At 53.5% G+C, this 22,153-nt stretch overlaps 1 protein-coding gene across 2 annotated transcripts; it reads left to right on the top strand.

Moving 5' to 3' along the window:
• Positions 1-1,205: 1,205 nt before the first annotated feature.
• On the top strand, positions 1,206-21,661 carry TSTA3 (tissue specific transplantation antigen P35B). 2 transcript variants are annotated; one of them, XM_030553954.1, is made up of 11 exons: positions 1,206-1,290; positions 4,103-4,265; positions 8,806-8,920; positions 12,274-12,402; positions 14,215-14,288; positions 14,686-14,819; positions 18,009-18,073; positions 18,864-18,930; positions 19,303-19,382; positions 20,147-20,246; positions 20,803-21,661. In XM_030553954.1, exons 2-11 carry the CDS (start codon positions 4,114-4,116, stop codon positions 20,856-20,858), a joined length of 972 nt encoding a protein of 323 aa, XP_030409814.1. In that variant the 5' UTR covers positions 1,206-1,290; positions 4,103-4,113; the 3' UTR covers positions 20,859-21,661. The 2 variants fall into 2 exon arrangements, with proteins under 2 accessions (XP_030409814.1, XP_030409815.1); XM_030553955.1 differs by having other exon boundaries at positions 1,250-1,297.
• Positions 21,662-22,153: the final 492 nt, after the last annotated feature.

The following is a 22,153-nucleotide window of genomic DNA, read 5'->3' as shown; positions in this document are numbered from 1 at the left end:
TGTCTGTCCTCCCCACCCCCCTGCACCCTGTCTGTCTCTCTGCCCCCCCCCCCGCTGTCTGTCTGTCCTCCCCACCCCACTGCACCCTGTCTCTCTGCCTCCCCCTGGCTGTCTGTCTGTCCTCCCCACCCCCCTGCACCCTGTCTGTCTCTCTGCCCCCCCCGCTGTCTGTCTGTCCTCCCCACCCCCCTGCACCTTGTCTGTCTCTCTGCCCCCCCCCCGCTGTCTGTCTGTCCTCCCCACCCCACTGCACCCTGTCTGTCTCTCTGCCCCCCCGCTGTCTGTCTGTCCTCCCCACCCCACTGCACCCTGTCTGTCTCTCTGCCCCCCCCGGCTGTCTGTCTGTCCTCCCCACCCCCCTGCACCCTGTCTGTCTCTCTGCCCCCCCCGGCTGTTTGTCTGTCCTCCCCACCCCCTGCACCCTGTCTGTCTCTCTGCCCCCCCCCGCTGTCTGTCTGTCCTCCCCACCCCCCTGCACCCTGTCTATCCCTCTGCCCCCCCGCTGTCTGTCTGTCCTCCCCACCCCACTGCACCCTGTCTGTCTCTCTGCCCCCCCCGGCTGTCTATCTGTCCTCCCCACCCCCCTGCACCCTGTCTGTCTCTCTGCCCCCCCCGCTGTGTCTGTCCTCCCCACCCCCCTGCACCCTGTCTGTCTCTCTGCCCCCCCCCGGCTGTCTGTCTGTCTTCCCCACCCCCCTGCACCCTGTCTGTCTCTCTGCCCCCCCCCGGCTGTCTGTCTGTCCTCCCCACCCTGCCCCCGCGGCTGTCTGTCTGTCTGTCTGTCTGTCCGCCTCCCCCCCCCGTCTGTCTGTCTGTCCTCCCCACCCCCCTGCACCCTGTCTGTCTCTCTGCCCCCCCCCCGGCTGGCTGTCTGTCCTCCCCACCCTGCCCCCGCGGCTGTCTGTCTGTCTGTCTGTCTGTCCGCCTCCCCCCCCGTCTGTCTGTCTGTCCTCCCCACCCCCCTGCACCCTCTGTCTGTCTCTCTGCCCCCCCCCGCTGTCTGTCTGTCTGTCCGCCTCCCCCCCCCCCGGCTGTCTGTCTGTCTGTCCTCCCCACCCCCCTGCACCCTGTCTGTCTCTCCCCCCACCCCGGCTGGCTGTCTGTCCTCCCCACCCTGCCCCCCTGCACCCTGTCTGTCTCTCCCCCCCCCCCCCCGGCTGTCTGTCTGTCTGTCCGGACTCCACTTCCCAGCGAGCCCCGCGGGCTGCGACCTGCGAGCGACCCGGACTCGGAGCTGGCGGAAGCGGAGCCGGAGCCGGAGCCCGGGAGGGAGCGGCCGGCGCGGCACAGGTGGGAGGTGGGAGCCGGGAGCGGGGGCATGGAACGGGGGGCCCGGTGTGGAGTGAGGGGGGGCGGGTATGGGGGGAGCGGGGGGCAGAGAAGGAGGGGGGCCCGGTATGGAGGGAGGAAGGGGGCTCTGGTGTGTGTGTTGGGGTTGTGGTGGGAGGTGGGTATAGGGGAGCCCAGGTTCACAGGATACCCACATGGATGTGGTTTCTGCCCCCATAAACTGCAAGCCTCAGACAGGCTCAGAATTTGTCCCCCTCCCCTCCCCTCCCCCTCCCACTCCCACTCCCACACAGCCCCATTGGTCTGACTGGAGCTCCCCCTGCCCCCCCCCCCAAGTTTAGAAGTCACCCTAGGCCCGTGGATACCCATTCCCACGCAGGGTGCTGGTGACTGGTTGGCCCTGCCCGGGAGCAGTGGGATGCTGGCTCTGCAAGGGGCCCCGGGGAAAGGTGGGGAGGTCGCTTTGCCCTGAGAAATCAGTGACACAGGGGACTGAGGGTAGGTCTACGGTAAAACCCTGCATTGTGCGCCCGTGTAGCACTTCAGTGAAGACTCTGCTATGCCGACAGGAGGTCTTCTCCCGTTGGTCTTGTTAATTTACCTCCCTGAGAGGCGAGAGGGGAAAAACCTCTCCCATTGACGTAGTGCTGTCCTCACCCGAGGTTAGGTCGGTATAAGTGCATCTCTTGTGAAAAATCCACACTCCCCTAAGTGATGTAAGTTTGTAGTGTAGACCTGGCCCCAATATGCTTGTAACTTGGCTGCACTCTGTGCACCAGTCCTGAAACAGAGGTGGTCCCAAATAGCACGCACTCAATCAACTCTTCCAGAAATGTCAGCCCAGATGCCTGTGCCCAGTTTCCTGAAAGCAACTTTACTCCGAGAAATGACTCTGATAGATTAAGGCAGAGAGGAAACTCTCTTGCTGTTTGCAACAGCTCCCCCAAATTGAGACGCCATCACAAAGCTAACAACAGTACAGCATTTCTTGAAAGACTGAACACTAAGAAAAATAACTTGTAACAGCGCTATTGGTGACTCCTGCCATAACTACATTAATCTGAGTCACAGGGTGGTGACTCAGATTAATGTAGTTCTTTCTTAGGTGCTTAGTTCTTTCACATTCGCAAATAAAATTCTTGAAATGGAAGTGCTGGGGAAGGGGCAAGCTGTGATTGATTAATTAATTAGAGATCCCGGGTCTGATTTATATCTGGCCCTTCGTGCAGCTTGAACTGTGATACTGTCCAGTGTCACTTTCTTTTTTGTGTTCAGGGCTCTGCAGGGGCAGGTATTAATCCAAGAAAACTCTCTCCCATAAACTTTTTTGAGAATCTCTTAAAAAATTTCTTTTTATGCTGGGCTTTCCCAGCACTTTCTGCCCAAACAAAACCTAAATGCGACGTGCTAAAAGCAAGGCACTGTCATGAAGTTTCAGTGATGCTCTTCACTTAAAGCAGCAAAGAATCCTGTGGCACCTTATAGACTAACAGACGTTTTAGAGCATGACCTTTTGTGGGTAAATACCCACTTCGTTGGATGCTTTGCTGTTTTTACAGGTCCAGACTAACACGGCTACCCCTCTGATACGCAACTTGAAGTGTGGCTGGTTTACTAAAAAAAATAATAAATTTAAGGAACACTGATAACCTGAGGGGTTTTTTTAAACCATTTTTTAAAAAATCAGTGCTCTTTTAAAACACCCTTCAACTAGCATGTACAAAAATATTTTTTAGTTGCTTAAATAAATTGCAAGGGTTTTTCTCCTCTGATAATATTTCTAGATTCATAGATTCTAGGACTGGAAGGGATCTTGAGAGGTCATCGAGTCCAGTCCCCTGCCCTCATGGCAGGACCAAATACTGTCTAGACCATCCCTAATAGACATTTATCTAACCTACTCTTAAATATCTCCAGAGATGGAGCTTCCACAACCTCTCTAGGCAATTTATTCCAGTGTTTAACCACTCTGACAGTTAGGAACTTTTTCCTAATGTCGAACCTAAATCTCCCTTGCTGCAGTTTAAGCCATTGCTTCTTGTTCTATCCTTAGAGGCTAAGGTGAACAAGTTTTCTCCCACCTCCTTATGACACCCTTTTAGATACCTGAAAAAGGTTTTCATAAGGGTCTTTTGGAAGGGTCTGGGACCAATACCACCTTAGCCTCTGCACACACCTGCTTGCTGCCGCTGGTAAGGTAAACAGCCTCTTGCAAAGTGCTGCTAAATGCACAAAGGAAACAAACTAGAAAAAAGTCTCCAATTGCTTTAAGTTCTAGTGATCGTAGGGGTTACTTGCAACAATGGTAGGTGTTTTCAGGCTGTGACTTCTCTGTGGAGGATGTCCTTCTAATTCCCATAGAACTATCTCTGAGTCTTTGCTTTTATTAAAGAGGCCTTGAAAGATTATTAAAAGTTGTGCTTCAAAACAGGGGAAATTCCTCCTGCATCCAGCAATTCATTTAGCCAAACAGCCACTGGATGGCAGTGGAGTGATGGAAAGGGCACAGATTAGCCAGATCTCTTCCCCACTAACTGTGGTGCAGCTGCCTTGCAACAGCTGTTTCCCACTGCCCTTGTGACCTACTCAGGATCCTAGTTTGCCCACTATCTTCCAAGTGGGGGCTTGATGATCTCTCTGGTGACATGGAGGAAGTGGGAAGCCAGGTTTGCTCACCCTGCCAGGATCCCTGCCCCTGTTAAGCTGATGCATGCCCCTGGCTTCTGCAGTTGCTTCTGGCCAGGCAGGTTTGCAGCATGAATCTCAGTACCAAGATGAACTGGGATTAATTGCCTTCCCTCCCACCCTGCAGATTTTGTAGCCATGGCAGAGCCAGCAGGAACGAAGCCAAAGCGCATCCTGGTAACCGGTGGCACCGGACTGGTGGGGAGAGCCATTGAGAAGGTGGTTGCTGATGGAGAGGGCAGGCCAGATGAGGAATGGAACTTTGTGTGCTCCAAGGATGCTGACTTAACGTGAGTCCTTAAGAACATAAGAACGGTCATACCAAAGGTCCATCTAGACCAGTATCCTGTCTTCTGACAGTGGCCAATGCCAGGTGCCCCAGAGGGAATGAACAGAACAGGTAAGCCATCAAGGGATCCATCCCCTGTCGCTCATTCCCAGCTTTTGGCAAACAGAGGCTAGGGACACCATCCCTGTCCACCCTGGCTAATAGCCATTGATGGACCTATCCTTCATGAATTTATCTAATTCCTTCTTGAACCCTGTTATAGTCTTGGCCTTCACAACATCCTCTGGCAAGGAGTTCCACAGTGTTACTGTGTCTTGTGTGAAGAAAAACATCTTTTTGTTTGTTTTAAACCAGCTGCCTATTAATTTCACTTGGTGACCCCTAGTTCTTGTGTTTATGAGAAGGAGTAAATAACACTTCCTTATTTACTTTCTCCACACCAGTCATGATTTTACAGACCTCAATCATATCTCCCCATAGTCATCTCTTTTCCAATCTGAAAAGTCCCAGTCTTATTAGTCTCTCTTCATACAGAAGCCGTTCTGTACCCCTCATCATTTTTGTTGACCTTTTCTGAACCTTTTCCAGTTCCAGTACATCTCCAGTATCCTTGCTGCACTAGACTCTTCTTTGCTTGTTCGTTGTTGTCTGAAATGTCCCTATCCATTTTGGGGTGGCTTGCTGGGGGAGTGCCCTCACACTAGTCTCTGGAGAGCCGGGTTCAGATCCTCGGCAGACAAGTGAAAATGATGTGGGTGGCGCGGAGGGCTGTGCCTCGTCTGAGGTCCTGTTACAAAACTCCCACGCGGTTCTGGAATGACAGGCAGTCTCTTCTCCAGAGATGCCCAGGAACAGAGCTAGCAATGGGCGCTGCTGGTGAGGAGCATTGGCAGAGCTGTGTGTGAAGCCGTAGTGCTGGAATAGCAGGAAGGTGCTGTACGTTAGAGTGGAGGTGTGCTGGCACAACTGCATGGCCAGAGCCTGACTTAAGGTGATGCTGTCAGCTGTTAGGGGACGTATTCCTTCACCCTCTCACTTCCCTGGTCCTTCTCGCATGAACAGAGAGCAACAATACCCGAAGTCCAAAGGCACAAACAATTCGATGTTTATTGGGGTGAACTTCCAGCAAGCATGATTCCAGTTTCCTTTCTTAGTGTCCCCCTTCCCAGCCCTGACACCACAGAGCCTTGCCTGTGACCCTGTTTCTGTTCCCATCCCTCCCTTTAGCAAAATATAATTTTAATTCCCCCATCCCCAGTCCCTGTTCCCATTTCCCTCCCCCTTCCTGATTGACTGTAGACTATATAGTAAAACCTGAGTTTTGCTTAGCTATTCCTTAACCAATCATTTTACTGAAATTTAACTAACCAATCCTAACATATTGTAACATGGTTATTTAACCAATTATATTCCACCACCTTCATTGGTTTACACCCAACAAAATTAATTATACAGCAGACAGAAACAATCTCAGAACCAGACAGAGACCATGCAAGTAAACATACAAAACAATACAGAAGTGAGGATTTCACAGCTACACCTATACAGACATAAGGGTTTTCCAGCTGTGTCTATTGATAAGTGAGTTCTTGCCAGACAGGATGCTATCAAACTAAGTTTCCTTTTACATCTTCTAGGCTCTACCCTTTCTCTGGAGGTGATAGAAATATCAGGGCAGGATTGTATTCCTAATAGCCCAATAGCACCTTATTTCAATGTGACTAGTTTGGAATGTGAGGATGTGACCAGACACTTCCCAGCTTATGGCTTCCTTAACTACATCTTAGCTGACGGCCTTAGCCTGTCACAGTAAGAGAAGGCCATTCCACAAACAGTGATTTTGATTCTTTCTTTTATACCTCTATAACTAGCTAAGTGATAAGAATACGCCTAAATTCTTAAAGTATAGGCCTTTGCAGACAGGTCTGAATATCTGTATCCTAACATCAGCCCCTTACTTTCTTTCTTCCCGCTAAACATGTGTCTGCACGGCAGAAACCTGCCATGGGCTAGCCTACCTGAGCTAGCAAGCTGACTACGTATCTAGCGTCCATGCTGGATTTGCACTATGCCCGCTGTGTCTTCACTGCTATGGTTACCCACCGTAGCTGGATTCCAGCTAGCTCGGGTCGGCTAGCCCACGTGCAGCTTCTGCTGTGTAGACATACCCTAAGTGTGGAGGGTAGGAAAATCATGTTCACTTCTGGTTTAAACTGGCTTCTGGAGTAGTTGAGACAGCCACAGAATAAGCCCATTGCAGCTGCCTCGCGTGTGTTAGTGCCAGCTTTGCTCCGGGATGCCTGCTTACCTCCCAGGTGCAGCGTCGTGAAACGAAAGCAAACTGGATGCGTATTCAGAAGTCTGATGTCAGATTAACTGGAGGTGGCCGGCAACACGCGGCGTGTGGCTCAGAGGATCTGCTGGTGACTGGGGTTGTGGGGTTAATCAGGAAGCAGCTCTGTTCCAGAAGAAGTCAGGCAGAAGGCAGGGTATAAGTACTTCTATTCCATGCGCCCCTGGTGTAGTGGAAATGCAGCGCGCTGGAGACCCTGAGTGCATTCAGGGTCTGGGCAGTGTTGATCCTCACGTAGACGGAGGTCAGGAATATTGTGCCTTTAAAAAAGAAAATGGTGTGAGTGAGGGACGCTGTAGGACCATGCCGGGGCTAGGCTAAGGAGACCTGTCCTTTGGGTCTATCTGCTAGCTCTGCTGTTGAGCCCTCCATCTGCTGGCTTCCTATCCACATGCTGTTTTCGCTCCTGCAGCTGCCATGTCATTCGGTGCCGCCTGTTGTAGCACCAGGCAAGGAGCCTGGCCAATCCCAGCCAAGGAAAGTTGAAGGATACCCTCTCTTTGGCAATTCAGTCCTTGCTGTCACCGAGTCCAATCACATTCCCCCAAGTATGCCACTCCCCTGAGCCCTGCCCCCTTTCCCGGTGAGAGTGACCGAATAGATCCTGTCTGGTCCATCCAGGGCTTTCATCCTGTCTGGTTTTAGTGATATGCAGTGGTGGGGTGGCCATGTCGGTCCCAGGATATTACCTTACACGGAGCTTTTCTTCAGGTCTCTCTCTCCAACAGAAGTTGGTCCAATAAAAGATATTGCCTCCCCCCTTGTCTCTCTAGTCATTCTAGTGGTGGCAGCACACAACTATCAAACCCTCATGAGGCAAGAGGACTCGTTGTCCTTGTGCTGCAGGTTTGTTTGACGCTCCTTGTGCTAACAGGAGTGGCATTTAATCAGCAGCAAGATCAGCTTACTGCCTCCTGAGAACAAGGCTGGGAGCCAGGAACTCTTTGAGTTCTAACTCGCCCTGAGACTGACTCCGTCTTTGGCCTTGGGCAAGTCACCATCACCTTTCTGTGCCTCGGTTTCTCTGACTGTACAACGCACTGCTTAGGGGTGCTGTGAGGGCCCGTTAGTTACCTGTGGAGAATGCTTTGAGGATAAAAAAAGCTGTATAACTGACATGCGATGGTGTGTGTAAGAGAAATGGCAGACAGCAAAGGCCTATGAGATCAAAGCTCACCTGTGCCGGGATAGGTACAAAACACTCCACAATGGTTAGGCAGCTGCCGTGCTGTGTCTCCTGCTTAACCCCTTGTTCAGAACTGTCCTAACAGACAGGACAGCGCAAAGTGCTGTTCATTGTATCCACCTGTTGTCTGTATTTCCTTTGGGCCAGGGAGGGTCTCTCTGTTACGTTGGACAGCACCCAACAGTCAGTGCAGGATTGTTCCCGCCAGCATATTTTCTTTGCTGCTTCTATAGCCCCTTCCCTTTAGACCCACTTCTGCAGCCAACTCCTTTTTCCTGACGTCCATCCCTAACCTTTCCTTTTCCATCCTGTTACTCCTAGTTCTCCTCCTTGGTGTTGCACTAAGTAACTCCTCTCCCTCCTCGGGGTTTCCACTTCAGGTATTTTTACATTTATTGCTGTTCTTTCTGACAAGCATCCATAAGGCTTTCCCCAGTCATGGGCGCCACCACGCCGCAGCCTGTCAGCACACTAATGCTAAGCAGCATGTTGGGGCTCCTTTCCTGCCAGCGTTGCCCTTTGAGTTTTACCTGACTGGGAATTAAAGGGGCCAGCTATTGCCTTCAGCTTCGTTCCCCAGGATGCTCTTGCCATTGCTGTCCAGTCGGTTAGTTAATTGCTCATTAACGGTGCTTGCTGAGTCAAGGGTCTGGCACCAGGCTCCTTCCATGCCTCTTGCCCTGCCATCCGCTCCCATCTCATCGCAGCCAGCCTGCAGCATGGTGTCCAACCAGCATGTGGACAGTCCAGTGGTGATGACACTAATCTGGGATTTGGGAGATCTTTGGACTCCCTGTGTGACCTTGGGGAGGTCACTGTGTGCCTCAGTTTCCCCCCTGTAATTTGGGGATAATAGCACTGCCCTGCCTCCCAGGGGTTGTGAGGCTAAATACATCAGACTGTGAGGTGCTCAGATACCATGGTCATGGGGGCCAGATCGGTACCTAGGATGGCTAGAATGTGCCCCTGAAGGTTCTGTTTGTTGTTTCCTCTCCCCTGTAGGAGTGCTGCGGAGACCAGAGCCCTGTATGAGAAATACAGACCCACCCACGTGATCCACTTGGCAGCCTTGGTGGGAGGCCTCTTCAAAAACATCAAATACAACCTGGATTTCTGGGTAAGGGGCCAGGGTGGCAAATGCAAAGATGTAACATCTGGTCCAGCGAGCTGTCACTTTCGCTGCACCACGCAGTGTGATCGCCCTTTGCCCTTCCTCCAAGGACTTGGGAGCGCTTTGCAGATCTTCATGAATTAACCCTCGCCACACCCCCTACCTCCAGGCTGTAGGTTAGTGTTAGCGCCACTGTAATTGTAGGGAAACTGAGGCACCGAGACATGACTTCCCTGGGTCACACGTGGAGCGTGTGGCAGGGCCAGAAATAGAGCCCAGGATGCTCAGGCTTATTAAATGGGTGGATAAAGTCATTAACCCCTTGAGTGCTGGGCCTTCTGACACTGCAGGTGGGACTCCTCTTGTTGGGTTACCAAGACGTGTGATTACAGTGTATGGGCCATGTGAGTGCTGCTGAACTGGGAACCACTTTCCCACCAGGGCGCTTGTGGGGCTAATGAATTGTCCCCAGCACTAGCTCTGCGTCCAGAGATTAACGCCAGGGTCTTGGCTGGGATGATTCTCTCCCCAGGCGCTGATGAGTGACTCTCTAATATGAAGTGGTGCAGCTTATTAGCAGCTGGTGTTGGACCCCTGGCAGGGGCGGCTCCAGGTCCCAGCACGCCAAGTGCGTGCTTGGGGCGGCATGCTGCGGGGGGCGCTCTGCCGGTCGCTGGGAGGGCGGCAGGTAGGTTGCCTTTGGTGGCATGCCTGCGGAGGGTCTGCCGGTCCCGCGGCTCCAGTGGACCTCCCACAGATGTGCCTGCGGAGGGTCCGCTGGTCCCACGGCTCCGGCGACCAGCAGAGCGCCCCCCCTCGGCATGCAGCCGTGCTTGGAGTGGCGAAATGTCTAGAGCCGCCCCGACCCCTGGCCCTCCTCTCTGAATCACACACGCACACACCAGGTCAACCTAGCTTGGATAGATTTCTCGGGGCTGGCCCATGTGGTTCAGCAGCCTGCAGTCACCTTACCTGTAGCACAGAAGAACAGCCCATGGTGATTACAAGTCCCAGCATGCAATGCTCCTGCTTGATCTGAGCAGTCTTCGCTCAGCTCCAGGTGGAACGTTGCATTCTGGGATCAAGTATCAGAGGGGTAGCCGTGTTAGTCTGGATCTGTAAAAGCAGCAAAGAATCCTGTGGCACCTTATAGACTAACTGCTGAGCTTCAGTTCATCTGCAAATTTGACACCATCAGCTCAGGATTAAACAAAGACTGTGAATGGCTTGCCAACTACAAAACCAGTTTCTCCTCCCTTGGTTTTCACACCTCAACTGCTAGAAGAGGGCCTCATCCTCCCTGATTGAACTAACTTCATTATCTCTAGCTTGCTTGCATATATATACCTGCCCCTGGAAATTTCCACTACATGCACCTGACGAAGTGGGTATTCACCCACGAAAGCTCATGCTCCAAAACGTCTATTAGTCTATAAGGTGCCACAGAATTCTTTGCTGCATTCTGGGATGTGTAGTCTTCACATGGTGACTGGGATCTGCTCCTTCCTACTCACGTTAAGTGCAGTCCTTCAGCACCTGGCAAGTTGCTGATATAGCCCTGGACTGGGTAATGTGTGGCCCTCCTGGCTTGCTGCTCTGTGTGCATGTCTCCTTTTCTGGTCTCCCTTCACCTGGCTGTGGATCAGCATTGGGGAAAAAAATGCTGGTCCATTCCCGGCCCAGCCCAGTACGTGCAGTGGCTGTGCCTGAGGAGGGGTTGGGGAGCGACAGTATGAAAGGACTGTGCAGGTAGCAAGTCTGCATAGAGAAGGGGGCCTGAAAGCCCCATTGCACCAACACAAGCAGCTGAACACCCTGAGTTGGGGGCAGTGACAGCCCTCTAGCAGGAGCTGTGGGTTGGGGAGTGGGGCCTCCGCTGTGTCCAGAGCTGACACGGCCGTGAGAGAGGTGGAATGCAAAGTAAAGTCCAGACCTGAGCGGTTGGAGCTGATCCCACTTCTGACTCCAGAGGCAAGCTTGGGGTCTCCCCCAAGGACTATCCCTTCAGCAGTGGTGAGCTGCCAAAAAATTAACAACCGGTTCCCTCCTCCTCACCCCACAAGCGGGTCGTGGCTCCCCCCCACCCCACCCCCAGGACTCCTGCCCCATCCACCCCCCCTTCCCTGTCCCCTGACTGCCCCCTGCCGCCCCATCTAATCCCTCCTCTCATGCCTGATGGCCCCCCAGGACCCCTGCCCCCATTCAATCCCCCTGTCCTCTGAGCGCCCGACTCCTATCTGCCCCAACCCCTATCCACCTACTCCAGAACTCCCCTGCCCTCTTCCAACACCCCCTCCCTGCTCCATGCCTCCATACCACACTGGTAGCCGGGCTGGGGGTGATGGGCCGGGCCGGAGCCGCTCAGCTGGGGGTGCCTGGCCGGAGTCGGGGCCATGTCGGAGCCACGCTGCCCAGCCAGCCAGAGTCAGGGTCGGAGCCAGGCCGCGCCACCGGGGCCGGAGAACGCCTCCTGGCTGGGACCGAAGCCGGGGCTGGGGTGCCTGGCTGGGGCCAGGGCCAGAAGTGGGCCAAGCTGCTGGGGCCGGGGCTGGAGCCGGAGCCGGTCTGGGACTGAGCTGCGCTGCCCGGCCGGAGCTGGGACCGGGCCGTGCTGCGCCGCCTGGGCCAGAGCCGGGCCACATTACCTGGCCAGGACTGAAGCTGGGACCGGGGTGCCTGGCTGTGGCCGTGGTCAGAGGTGGGCCAAGTCGCTGGGGCTGGAGCTGGAGCCGCGCCGCTGGAGCTGGTCTGGGCCTGAGCCGCACTGCCCGGCAGGAGCCGGGGCCGTACCGTGCTGCACCGCTGGGGCCAGAGCGAGGCCACACTACCTGGCCAGGACTGAAGCCAGAGCCGGGGCCGAGACCAGGGAACCGGGCCGCACCGCCCCTCCCCGGAGCCCTCCTCGGCCCCCCCCGCCCACTCACCTGCGCAAAGCCGCCCTTCTCAGCCCTCCCAGGCTTCCGGTGTTCAGGGGAGGAGGCAAAGGTGAGCTGGGGCTGGGGGCAGGGCGGGGAGCTGCTGGAGCTTCACCAGTTGTTAAATTTAAAAGCCCTTTTAGAACCAGTTGTCTCGTGTGGGACAATCGGTTCTAAAAGGGCTTCTAAATTTAACAACCGGTTCCCGCGAACCGGTGGGAACCAGCTCCAGCTCACCACTGCCCTTCAGCCCTCGGCCATTCAACTCTGGTCCCACCAGTGAGACTAGCCTGGGAGCTCCATGGCGACCCGTTCCCCGTCCTGAGCCTGTGATGTCAGAGATGGGGCAGGTTCTTGACATGCTGGAAGGCCCGGGTGGGTCATGCGGTAACTGATGCGAATATAATGGGACTCCTAACTCCCAGCTGGACATCTTTTCCCCAGCGGAGAAATGTGCACATCAACGACAACGTCCTTCACTCAGCGTATGAATTCGGAGTGCAGAAAGTCGTCTCCTGCCTTTCCACCTGCATCTTCCCGGACAAGACCACCTATCCTATCGATGAGTCCATGGTAAGGGATGGCGTTCGGGCTGGGCACGCAGCACCCTGCCTTACAACTCCCATCGCGCACTTAGCTTCGCCTTTGCTCCACCCAGAGCTGTGGGTTAAGCACAGTAATGTTGGTTAAGTTACCTTGGAGAGGGAGATCATTGGGGGCTGCCTCAGCGCTGCGGGTGGACAACTTGCTGTGATGCCAGTTATGCTGATCTGAGAGAGTGACAGCTGGTCATCTTGGCTCTGGTTTTCTTTCCCGCCCTGGTTGGCTGACTCGATGGGTGGTGGGTGATGGGGAGAGCAGAGCTGACCCTTCCGGCTAGCGTCCTGCATGCCCTGGAATTCCTGCAGCTCTCTGATGCAGGCCTGTGCCTTAACCAGTCAGCTGCAGCCTAGTTCTCTGCACCGCCGTTGGGGCTGTCCCTCACTCATTGCACTGATGTGCACGTGGGGTCAGGCAGAGTGAGGAGCGCCTGTCTTGCTTGACAGCGATCTCTCTGGCCAAACAAGGAGCAGGATCATGAGGTCCAGTGCAAGTCCTGTCCCAGCCTCCTCGGGCATCCCTGCAGCACGAGCTCAAGAGGGATAAGGGGACATAGAGGATTCCTGCCATCTCTGCCTGCCTGTGACTTGTCTTTGATGCGAGCTGAGCACAGGGCTGGCAGGTGGTGACAGCTCCCCATTCAGCGGATAGAGGGGCTCCAGGAGGCTGCTCTCCCTCTCCGAACTCAGGATATGTCTATGCTGCACAGCTAATCTGGGCTCTTACCTGAGTTCTAGCCTTAACACCAGCCCTCTCCTCATAGACTCATAGACTCCAGGACTGGAAGGGACCTCGAGAGGTCATCGAGTCCAGTCCCCTGCCCTCATGGCAGGACCAAATATTGTCTAGACCATCCCTAATAGACATTTATCTAACCTACTCTTAAATATCTCCAGAGATGGAGTAGGGGAGCAGGTGCCTGAAAGTCTGGCTTCGCCCCCAAAAGGTGAGGAAATGCATATAGTTCAGAATGCCTTTAACACTGACTGACAGAGGAAGAGGCCAGGGCAATACCGGTATGGGCAAGTTTTTAGGATGTAGACAGGAACTTATCTTAACAGAAAGCTCATGCTCCAAAACGTCTATTAGTCTATAAGGTGCCACAGGATTCTTTGCTGCATTCTGGGATGCGTAGTCGTCACACACATTACCCAGATCCCACACATTACCCAGTCCAGGGCTGTATCAGCAACTTGCCAGGTGCTGAAGGACTGCACTTAATGTGAGTAGGAAGGAGCAGATCCCAGACTCCCCACTGTCCACCTTCAGAAATGTCTGGCCTGGCCTAGGGGGTGCTTTAAGCCTGGGCTAGCTGACCCAGCTGGGAGTGTAGTATAAGTCAGAGCCCAGGATCTGGGCTGGAACCCACCTACTCTGCAGTGAGGATGCAGACTAAATCACGCGAGTGCCAATAGTCCTCCAGTGCCTTCCCACAATCCCTTCCTGAAGGACAGATAAGTTCTCTTGCAATTGACCTGACTGATTGGGGGAGGGGGGGAAGAATCCTAGAGCATCTTGTCACAAAGAACCATGGAATATTCCCCCCAAACACACACAGGCAAGTGCAGAGACAGCGAGGACATGGGGGCACGGGGAGAGCTTTGCTGTGTGGACGCCCACACTCAGGTTAGGCTAACCTGGGTGTCAAGCTCCCGTGCAGACATAGCTTCTGTTTATTCTCCCTACGTCTCCTTCCCCTTGAGGCCAGGCAGCGGAGGTTGAAACCCCATTTTCATCAGGCTAACATTACTTTTCCCAACTGTGCCATCTACTGTGTTTCCCCAGATTCACAACGGACCCCCGCACAGCTCCAACTTTGGGTACTCGTACGCCAAGAGAATGATCGACGTTCAGAACAGGTATGGTCTATCCCCTCCCCACTCCACCCCAGCCCCAAGCTGTGAGGCTCAGGGGAGGGACTTACACAGTCCATACATCTCTGTAAAGACCTTTGGGATCCCCAGATGAAGGACTGTATAAATATTATCACTGTCACTATAGGATAATTCCTTCCCCCTGTGCTCTCTGACCTCAGCAGGCACAGGGAGTGAGAGGCTAGGGGTGGATGGAACTTGCAGGGGCCCTGAGGGGGCTGGCCAGCCCCAGTTCATTTCCCTAAGCCCTGCTGGAAGAACAGGGTTAGGCCCTGATACACCGAAGGGGGACAGTGACTTGTGCTCCCAGCCCTCAGCTGCATGGAACATGCCACTGAGCTAGTCACTCACCTACCCTGGCCCTCTCTCCCGCTTCTCCCAGGGGGTATTTCGAACAGCACGGCTGCCGATTCACCGCCGTGATCCCCACCAATGTCTTCGGACCACATGATAACTACAACATCGAGGATGGGCATGTTCTTCCGGGACTGATCCACAAGGTGTACCTAGCAAAGAGTGAGTGGGGAGCCTTCATTCAGCCCTCAGCTTCATCGTCCACCCAACAGGGTTTTGTTGCTAGGGCAATATGGGCAGCAAAGACCATTCCTGCTGTGGGGAGGGAAGTCATGTGACTTGTTTGCTTCTAATGAAACTGATATTCTTCGCATCCTATCTCTAAACCAGGGGTCCCCAATGCAGTGCCTGCGGGGGCATCTTAATGTGCCCATGTCCTGGCCCCCGGGAGAGCACCCGCTGAAATGCCGCCGAATTTTAGCGGCATTTTGGCGGCAATGCCTCTCGATAACGTCACTTGTCGATGGCAAGCGGCGTCATCGAGAGGTGTCGCTGCCGAAATTCAGCCGCATTTCGGCGGGTGCTCCACCGCCGCAGTGGTGCTTCCTCTGGCGCCTACCAGAAGAAAAGGTTGGGAACCACTGCCCTAAACTATCTGAAAGTGTTGCTGTGTGGTGTTACACAAGTGCCATGTTCCATCCCAGAACCTGCTGCATTTCTGCAGTGGGTGAATGGATCCTCGGGTGTCCCTTACCTTTTTCAAATGTGTGTTACTCAGCTAATGTTAGTGAAGAGCTTGAAGGGGCTACTGTAAATTATTTGGTTTGCAAAATCCTTTTCTCTTTCTGATCTTCGCCTGGCCGCCTGGTGTGCTATTGAGGTTGCTGAGGTGACGGTGTTTCATATCTGCAGATATGTTGAGTAGATACCATTCAGCGCTGGGCTAAGAGGATGGTCGAAGCTCGGTCCATCCAGAATGTTTCTACATCTCTCAGCGTGGAGGATTGCCGTACTGCATTTACGTACGCAAAGCAATAATGTCCTGGGAGTTTCTGGCCCTCATTTAGGAAGGGGGTTGCCCCATGAGACGATCAGGGCTCGACTGATCATGGGGCTGATTTCCTAATGAAAGCATTAGGCATTTAGTAAGCACAAGCTGCCCTTTGCTGCAATTGTAAGTGGCGACGATGTACCTTTCTGTAGAGCTCCACAAGCCCACATGCATCACCACTGAAATGCAGGTGCCTCTGGGGTGGAGGACAGCCGCCAAATGAACACCCAACTGTGAATGGGAGATGGAGGGGAATTTTAGCTAGGATGCTAGGGCAGATCCCTCCCGTATGTGCCATGGTTTCATTACTGGACACACACACAGAGGACCCCAGGCCATGTCTCAAAGACACACACATGCAGCAAACTGCATGGAACCGATCCTCAGGTACAAGATGGGCTTGGGGGAGGGGCAGGAAATGGGAGAGTTAACCCATTGGCACCCAGAATGGTCTGCCTCCAGGCTGCAGTGTCACGTTTTGTGGAGTCCATTGGGAGCCTGTGGGTATTTTCTACTGTACAACTAAACTTCCCTGCCTCTAACGAGCCATGGATGGCTCTAGGCAGCCCTAGCTGCAGGGTTGCTAACAGGGTTTTCTGCTATAGTTGTTGGATGGTAAGTTCCTGAGAGCCATGATGGTTGGATTCCTCCCTTCTCACTTGGCTCTAGGCTGGGCATCGCCCCTTCCTGCAGGAGTGAAACTAGCAAGTGATTTCTGTGCAGAATCAGGGAGGGGATCCATGCTCAAATCTCAGCCAGTGAGGAACAGAGAAGGGCCATTCCAACTCCATGGTGTGACAGGTTCCCCCAGGATGCCACTTGGAACTAGGGTACCACTGAGCTGCCTGATCCACCAGCGTGGGCTCCCTTTATACTGTGCTGCTGTGACGGGCTCTCAAGCCCCCACCAGTGCGCACACAGGTAGGGACGCACCCAGCTGCAGAAACACACACACACACGCTGAGATCAGCTCTGTATGGGAAGGCTCAGCGAAGGGATATACAGCATAAAATCATGAAATTTGCCCCCTCCCTCAATGTGGAGGAAGGTATGCAACAGCCTTGCCACCCCCTCTCCCCGTTACAAATTCCATAGACTGGTTTTAGAGAAAACAAAACCAAAAGTTTATTAACTACAAAAGGGATAGCAAACAGATCAAAGCAGATTACTTAGCAAATAAAACAAACATGCAATCTAAGTTTAAGATACTAAAGAAACTGGTTACATATATACCTGCCCCTGGAAATTTCCACTACATGCATCTGACGAAGTGGATATTCACCCACGAAAGCTCATGCTCCAAAACGTCTGTTAGTCTATAAGGTGCCACAGGACTCTTTGCTGCTTTTACAGCTCGAGACTAACATGGCTATCCCTCTGATACTTGGTTACAAGAAGTTATTTCTCACCCTAAGTGTTGTTTTAGACAGACTGTAGAGACTCTTGAAGGCCAGATGCACTTGCTTGCAATTTAAAACTTCAGATATTTCATTCACAAGCTAGACAGTCTTCCAGCCACGGTTTAGTCCTTCTCCCCTCATTCAGTCTTTTCTTAGATGTTTACAGCTCTCACCTTGGGCCGGGATTCAGTCAAGAGGGAACCATGTTTATGTCACTCCCCTGCCTTAAATAGGTTTTACATATGGCAGGAATCCTTTGTCTTCCAGTGTGATTCCCACCCCTGGTCAGTGGAAAAATACTGGTATGATTCCTGGAATCCAGTATCAGGTGACTTGCTCACATGACCTTGCAGCCATAACTCAGAGTCGGTTTGCAGCAGTCCCAGGAAGAACTTCTCTATGGGTGATAAACATCTTCTGAGACCTCTTGTTCTCTCTAATGGTCCTTCCTCATAGCGAGCTATCTAGACTGATTGCATTCTGTTTGGTGTGTCCCCCCCAGGTGTAAACACACTTGTAATTGATACATAGTCAATATTCTTAACTTCAGATACAGAAATGATACAAGCCTATAAATAGGATAATCCTAATTCAGTAAATCATAAGCTTTCCAATGATATCTCACATGATCCATCTTGCAGAAAATACATCATGGATCTGCTGTAATTATATCATAACAATTTCTATGAAGAATATGGGGCGTAGTGTCACACATGGCTATTTACAGCCCCTTACATCGAGCTGGAGCATGGCATGCTGGGATCTGTAGTCTCCGGGGGCTGCACCTCGGCTTTAGAGAGGAGAGCTGCGGTGTAAAGCTACCCCGGGCCAGGCCTGGCTCTCTGTTGCACAAGGGTGTTTGGATAGGGGGGTGGGGGCGGAACCTGTGGCCCATGGTTGACCAGGCCAATGTTGCAGCTGGAACATCCACTAATGGCCGTTCTTGTGATTGTCCCACAGAAAATGGCACAGCTCTCACTGTCTGGGGGACGGGAAAGCCCAGGAGACAATTCATCTACTCTCTGGTAGGCACGGCCTTCACAGAGTCCAGCCCATTTGGACTGGGCCCAGAGCAGATTTCAGACAGCCTGACCCCATGGCTGGGCTCTGGGAGTGGGTGGTGGAAGGTGTGTTCTGATCGGCGGGGATTGCTGGCAGAGGGGGCTCTGAAGCCATGTGACTCTTTGCAGTGACACGCTGGCATATGCCTAGGCTATCTAAAACCCTGGCCTGAGTGCGCTGTTAGCTCCCTGCGCTCAGGGACAGACTGTTGCTGTTGTATAAGCCACGTAAAGCTGTTAAGATGAGCAAGGGCTTCTGACAAATAACGAGCAGTAAACCTAGGACAGGTCCCAGATTGCACAGCCAACCCTGCGCACTAGCTGGGGAGAGGGGTTCAGCTTGGCCCTGCCTTGGCAGCATGCGGGCGTGGGCGCGCGGGAGCTGGGCCTTGGTGGAGGCTGCCCTTTGGGAGGTATCATGGTTCTGTCTGTTAGCATGGCTGTGTCTACTGGAATGACTGTGTTTATTCCAGCCAAGCCAGGGCTGGGGTCTCTTTAAAGGCCATTTGTAGCAAGGCTCAGAGGGGTAGCTGCAGAGGGAGGGAGCTGGCAGCTTGGGGAGCGAGAGACTGGAGCTGTGCCTGCTTTGCCCTGCTGTAGCAGGCTCAGCTTCCTGGCAAACAGCTCCCATACACCATCCCCGGCCTTCAGCAAAGAGGAGCTGGTGTCTGTGCCCTGAGCTAGGATCCTGTGGCTTTCGGGAGGGGAAAGGGAGGAGACAGAGGGACTGAGAGCTGCTCCTTTGTGCCCACAGGACCTGGCACGGCTCTTCCTCTGGGTCCTAAGGGAGTACGACGAGGTGGAGCCCATCATCCTCTCAGGTAAGGGGTCCCCCATGCCATCGCTCTCCCTCTGACGGTGTCACAACTCTGGGCCCTTTGGCAGATGCACTCAGCTCGTATTGCAGCACTGGGAGGGGAAGTCCCATTCCCCACTCCTCCCCATGCTGTCCTATCTGCTTCTGTAGCAGGGTCAGTGCAGAACATCCCTCTCCTTATCACCTCCCACAGGCTGACCTAGAGCCTGCAGTGGTGGCATGAGGCAGCTGTAGGCTCTGGTCCCCCACCCTCCCGTCTCCAAGGAGAGGCAAGTGCCTACGAGAGCATGGCGGGCAGTGGTGGGGCTTCCCTGAGGGTTGTGGCTGGTACCAGGGGCAGAAGAACAGCCTAGCCTCACCATTGGTCTCTGCTTAGTTGGAGAAGAGGACGAGGTATCTATCAGGGAAGCTGCGGAGAACGTTGTGGAAGCCATGGATTTCAAGGGAGAAGTCATCGTATCCTTTTACAAATGGCTGCTCCGACTCCCTGCCTTCCTGAGCTGTGCCCGGCTCTCAGGGTCCTTGCCTGGCACCCATTCCCCACACTCGCGTGCACCCTTGGGAGGGGGAGAACTGTCGCATCCAAACAGCTAAGGCTTAATTCCCAGCTGATCCAGTGCAAGATTATTCCCTGCGGCATGTTCTCCAATGTTCGGTCTGGTCCAGCGTGAAATGGGTCAAGCGATGAGACTCCCATCGCTTCCCGCGGGTCGGTCTCTGCCGGGAGAACTTGTTCCATGGATGTTCGATCCATGCTTGGAAGTTGGGGCCATCGAGGTCTCTGCGATCTGATGGTAACCCTGGTGCCACCTTGGAGATAGCGACTTCCATTCGTGGTGCAGCTGAGAGGGTGACCGCAGTTGCTGCTCGCACAGGACATTCCAGGTTTGGCTATGGCCCCCTTTATTGTCAGCCTCTTCCCTGCAAACAACGGGTGTGAGGGATCTCCCTCCTGTGGGATCTCTCTCTGATCACCCCTGTGCCTGGCTGATCAGAACTAACCAACAGCAAGACCTTGTGGTTAGGGCCCAGGGCCTGCTGGCTGGACCGAGACAGCTGCAAACCTTACAGAAAGGGACACGTAAAGTAGACCTTTGCTACCAAGGCCCCAGCTCTTGTCCTGCCTGGCTGCTACCAGTGGGGGTCGCCCCGGAGTAACATTAGGTTCGACATTGGCAGAATTCTCCTTTGTTTTCCCTTACACCCCCTGCTGTGTCCAGTTTGACACAACGAAATCTGATGGCCAGTTCAAGAAAACAGCCAGCAATGGAAAGCTGAGGCGGTGCCTGCCCAACTTCCAGTTCACGCCATTCAAACAGGGTAAGGCCGTGCCGGTCAGGAGTCGCTCTAGCTCTCCTGCCCCTCGGTGGGAACATCCACTGCACTGCATCAGCTGCATATGTCTGATCTCACCTCTGCCCTCCAAAGAAGTCTGGTAGGGTTTGTGGGGAAGGCCTTCTCCCTCCCGTGGGTGCTGGGAACTTGGTCCCACAGCCTCAGGCATCACCGTGGTGCATGCACCACAAACGTGAATGCAGCAAGTGTCTAAAGAGATGCTGTGAGAAACTCCTGTGAGCAGAGGCAGCAGCTCTGGTTGTAGGGGCAGGACAGTGCACTGATTGAAGCATTGGCCTGGGGGCTCAGATTTGTGGGTTCTGTTCCCAGCTCTGAGACAGCCTGTGACTTTAGATGGGTCACTTCATCTCCCTGGTCCATTTCCTCCTTCTCCTGTAGCATGGCGACAATGATTCTTCCACTTTCCTAGCTCAGTGAGCTGCAGCCAGTGGCACAGCATTAACTGGAGGGAGGGAGCCGCTGCTGGTTGTGATGCTTCGGGCTGTATGGGGGTCTAACTGCCTTCCCCCTTCCCCTCCAGCTGTGAAGGAAACTTGTGACTGGTTCAACGTGCACTATGACATCGCCCGGAAGTGACCAGCACACCAAAGCCGTTGTGATTATCGGAGGTTCCTCTGAGACTCAGGGTTTTCCTTTGCTGGAGCAGAGGAGGGGATGCGTGAGGTTGTTTGGGGCTAGCTTTTCCAAAGTAGAATTTGTCTCTGAGTGGGGTGGGGAATGGAATTGGGGGGCAGAGAGATCCTGAATGGCTAAATCACAGATAAGCTCAGCAAACATGAGTGAGACGTGTAGCATTAGGGGTGGAGATACCCTCTCTTTCTCTGTGACACAGGACTTATACTACTAATCATCTCAGCCAGCCACGGGTGTAGAACTTTGTGGGGTGGAATGGGGAGAAACTCTCTGTTCAGGGATCAAAGTGAATCTTTGTTAAAAGATTCCAAAAATGCAAGGACTGAGGTTTCCCCCAAATGCTTCCAACTTTTCTCCCTGTGGTTATAAATATCCCAGGAACTGCAGCCTGAAGAGCCCCTCAGGTTCAGCTCTAGCTTAGGTCAAAAGGAGTTTAGTAAGGGAAGTCTTGCCTAGTGAGAACCCTGTTGGGCTTCCCTCAAAGACACCGCCCTGGGAGAGGCCGGAGGGTTGGACCTGAGGGTTGAGGTACCTGGAAGTTTACATGCTGCCTTGGCATCATCTAATGAATATTTTTAAAAATAGACAGAGCCTCCTCTCCATCAGACCTCATCACTGTTCTCACTGGATCCCTTTATCTTGCCTATGCTGTTGTCACCTCATGTTAAGCTGTAATTGGTCAGGCTGCCAATCACGTGTAAAGCAGGCTGGAGTTAGGTTTAGAATAAATCAGAGCTGATTTTTTTCCTTGTGTTTATGCTCTTGTAAAAACAAGATGAAGATGCAGAGTGTTAATCCTGAACCAGAGCTTGGACAGCCCAGCTGTGTGTCACGTTCCTGGGACACTCCCTCTCTTGTTGCCAGCGGCTGGTGCTGCTCAGCAGTGAGGGCTGTTCATTATCGGAAATCTTGCCTTCTCCTCTAGGGTTAGAATGGCAGAGTGGGGCTCTCCTGCAGTGCTCAGGTTGGGGGAGATTAGCCAAAGCAGGTGCCCATCCATGCCCCTGTAACTACTTATTGTCACCGATGTTTGGAAGAAGTCAACTGGAAGGTCTGTAAGCTTTCTAGGGTGTCCCTCTGGCTCAGCGTGGACTTGTCCCCAAGAGGTTCTGGTGCTTGGTCTTATTTTAAATCAGGTGATGGAGCTTCCAGTGCTCTCCAGCAGAGCAGGGAGAGAGGACACGATCTCTTACAGCTGCTGCTGCTACTTCAGTCTTGTTGCTAGCCATCCTCTGTGA

Source organism: Gopherus evgoodei, chromosome 2 (assembly GCF_007399415.2).
Source record: "Gopherus evgoodei ecotype Sinaloan lineage chromosome 2, rGopEvg1_v1.p, whole genome shotgun sequence".
NCBI classification, from domain to species: Eukaryota; Metazoa; Chordata; order Testudines; family Testudinidae; genus Gopherus; species Gopherus evgoodei.
Note: the sequence above shows the minus strand (reverse complement) of the source record. Positions and strands in the feature narration are given on the sequence as shown.

Coding starts and splice junctions, on each gene's coding strand:
- TSTA3 (XM_030553954.1), top strand. CDS start 4,114: ATGGCAGAGCCAGCAGGAACGAAGCCAAAGCGCATCCTGGTAACCGGT. Junction 12,403..14,214: donor ATCCTATCGATGAGTCCATG/GTAAGGGATGGC, acceptor GTGTTTCCCCAG/ATTCACAACGGACCCCCGCA. Junction 14,289..14,685: donor ATGATCGACGTTCAGAACAG/GTATGGTCTATC, acceptor CGCTTCTCCCAG/GGGGTATTTCGAACAGCACG.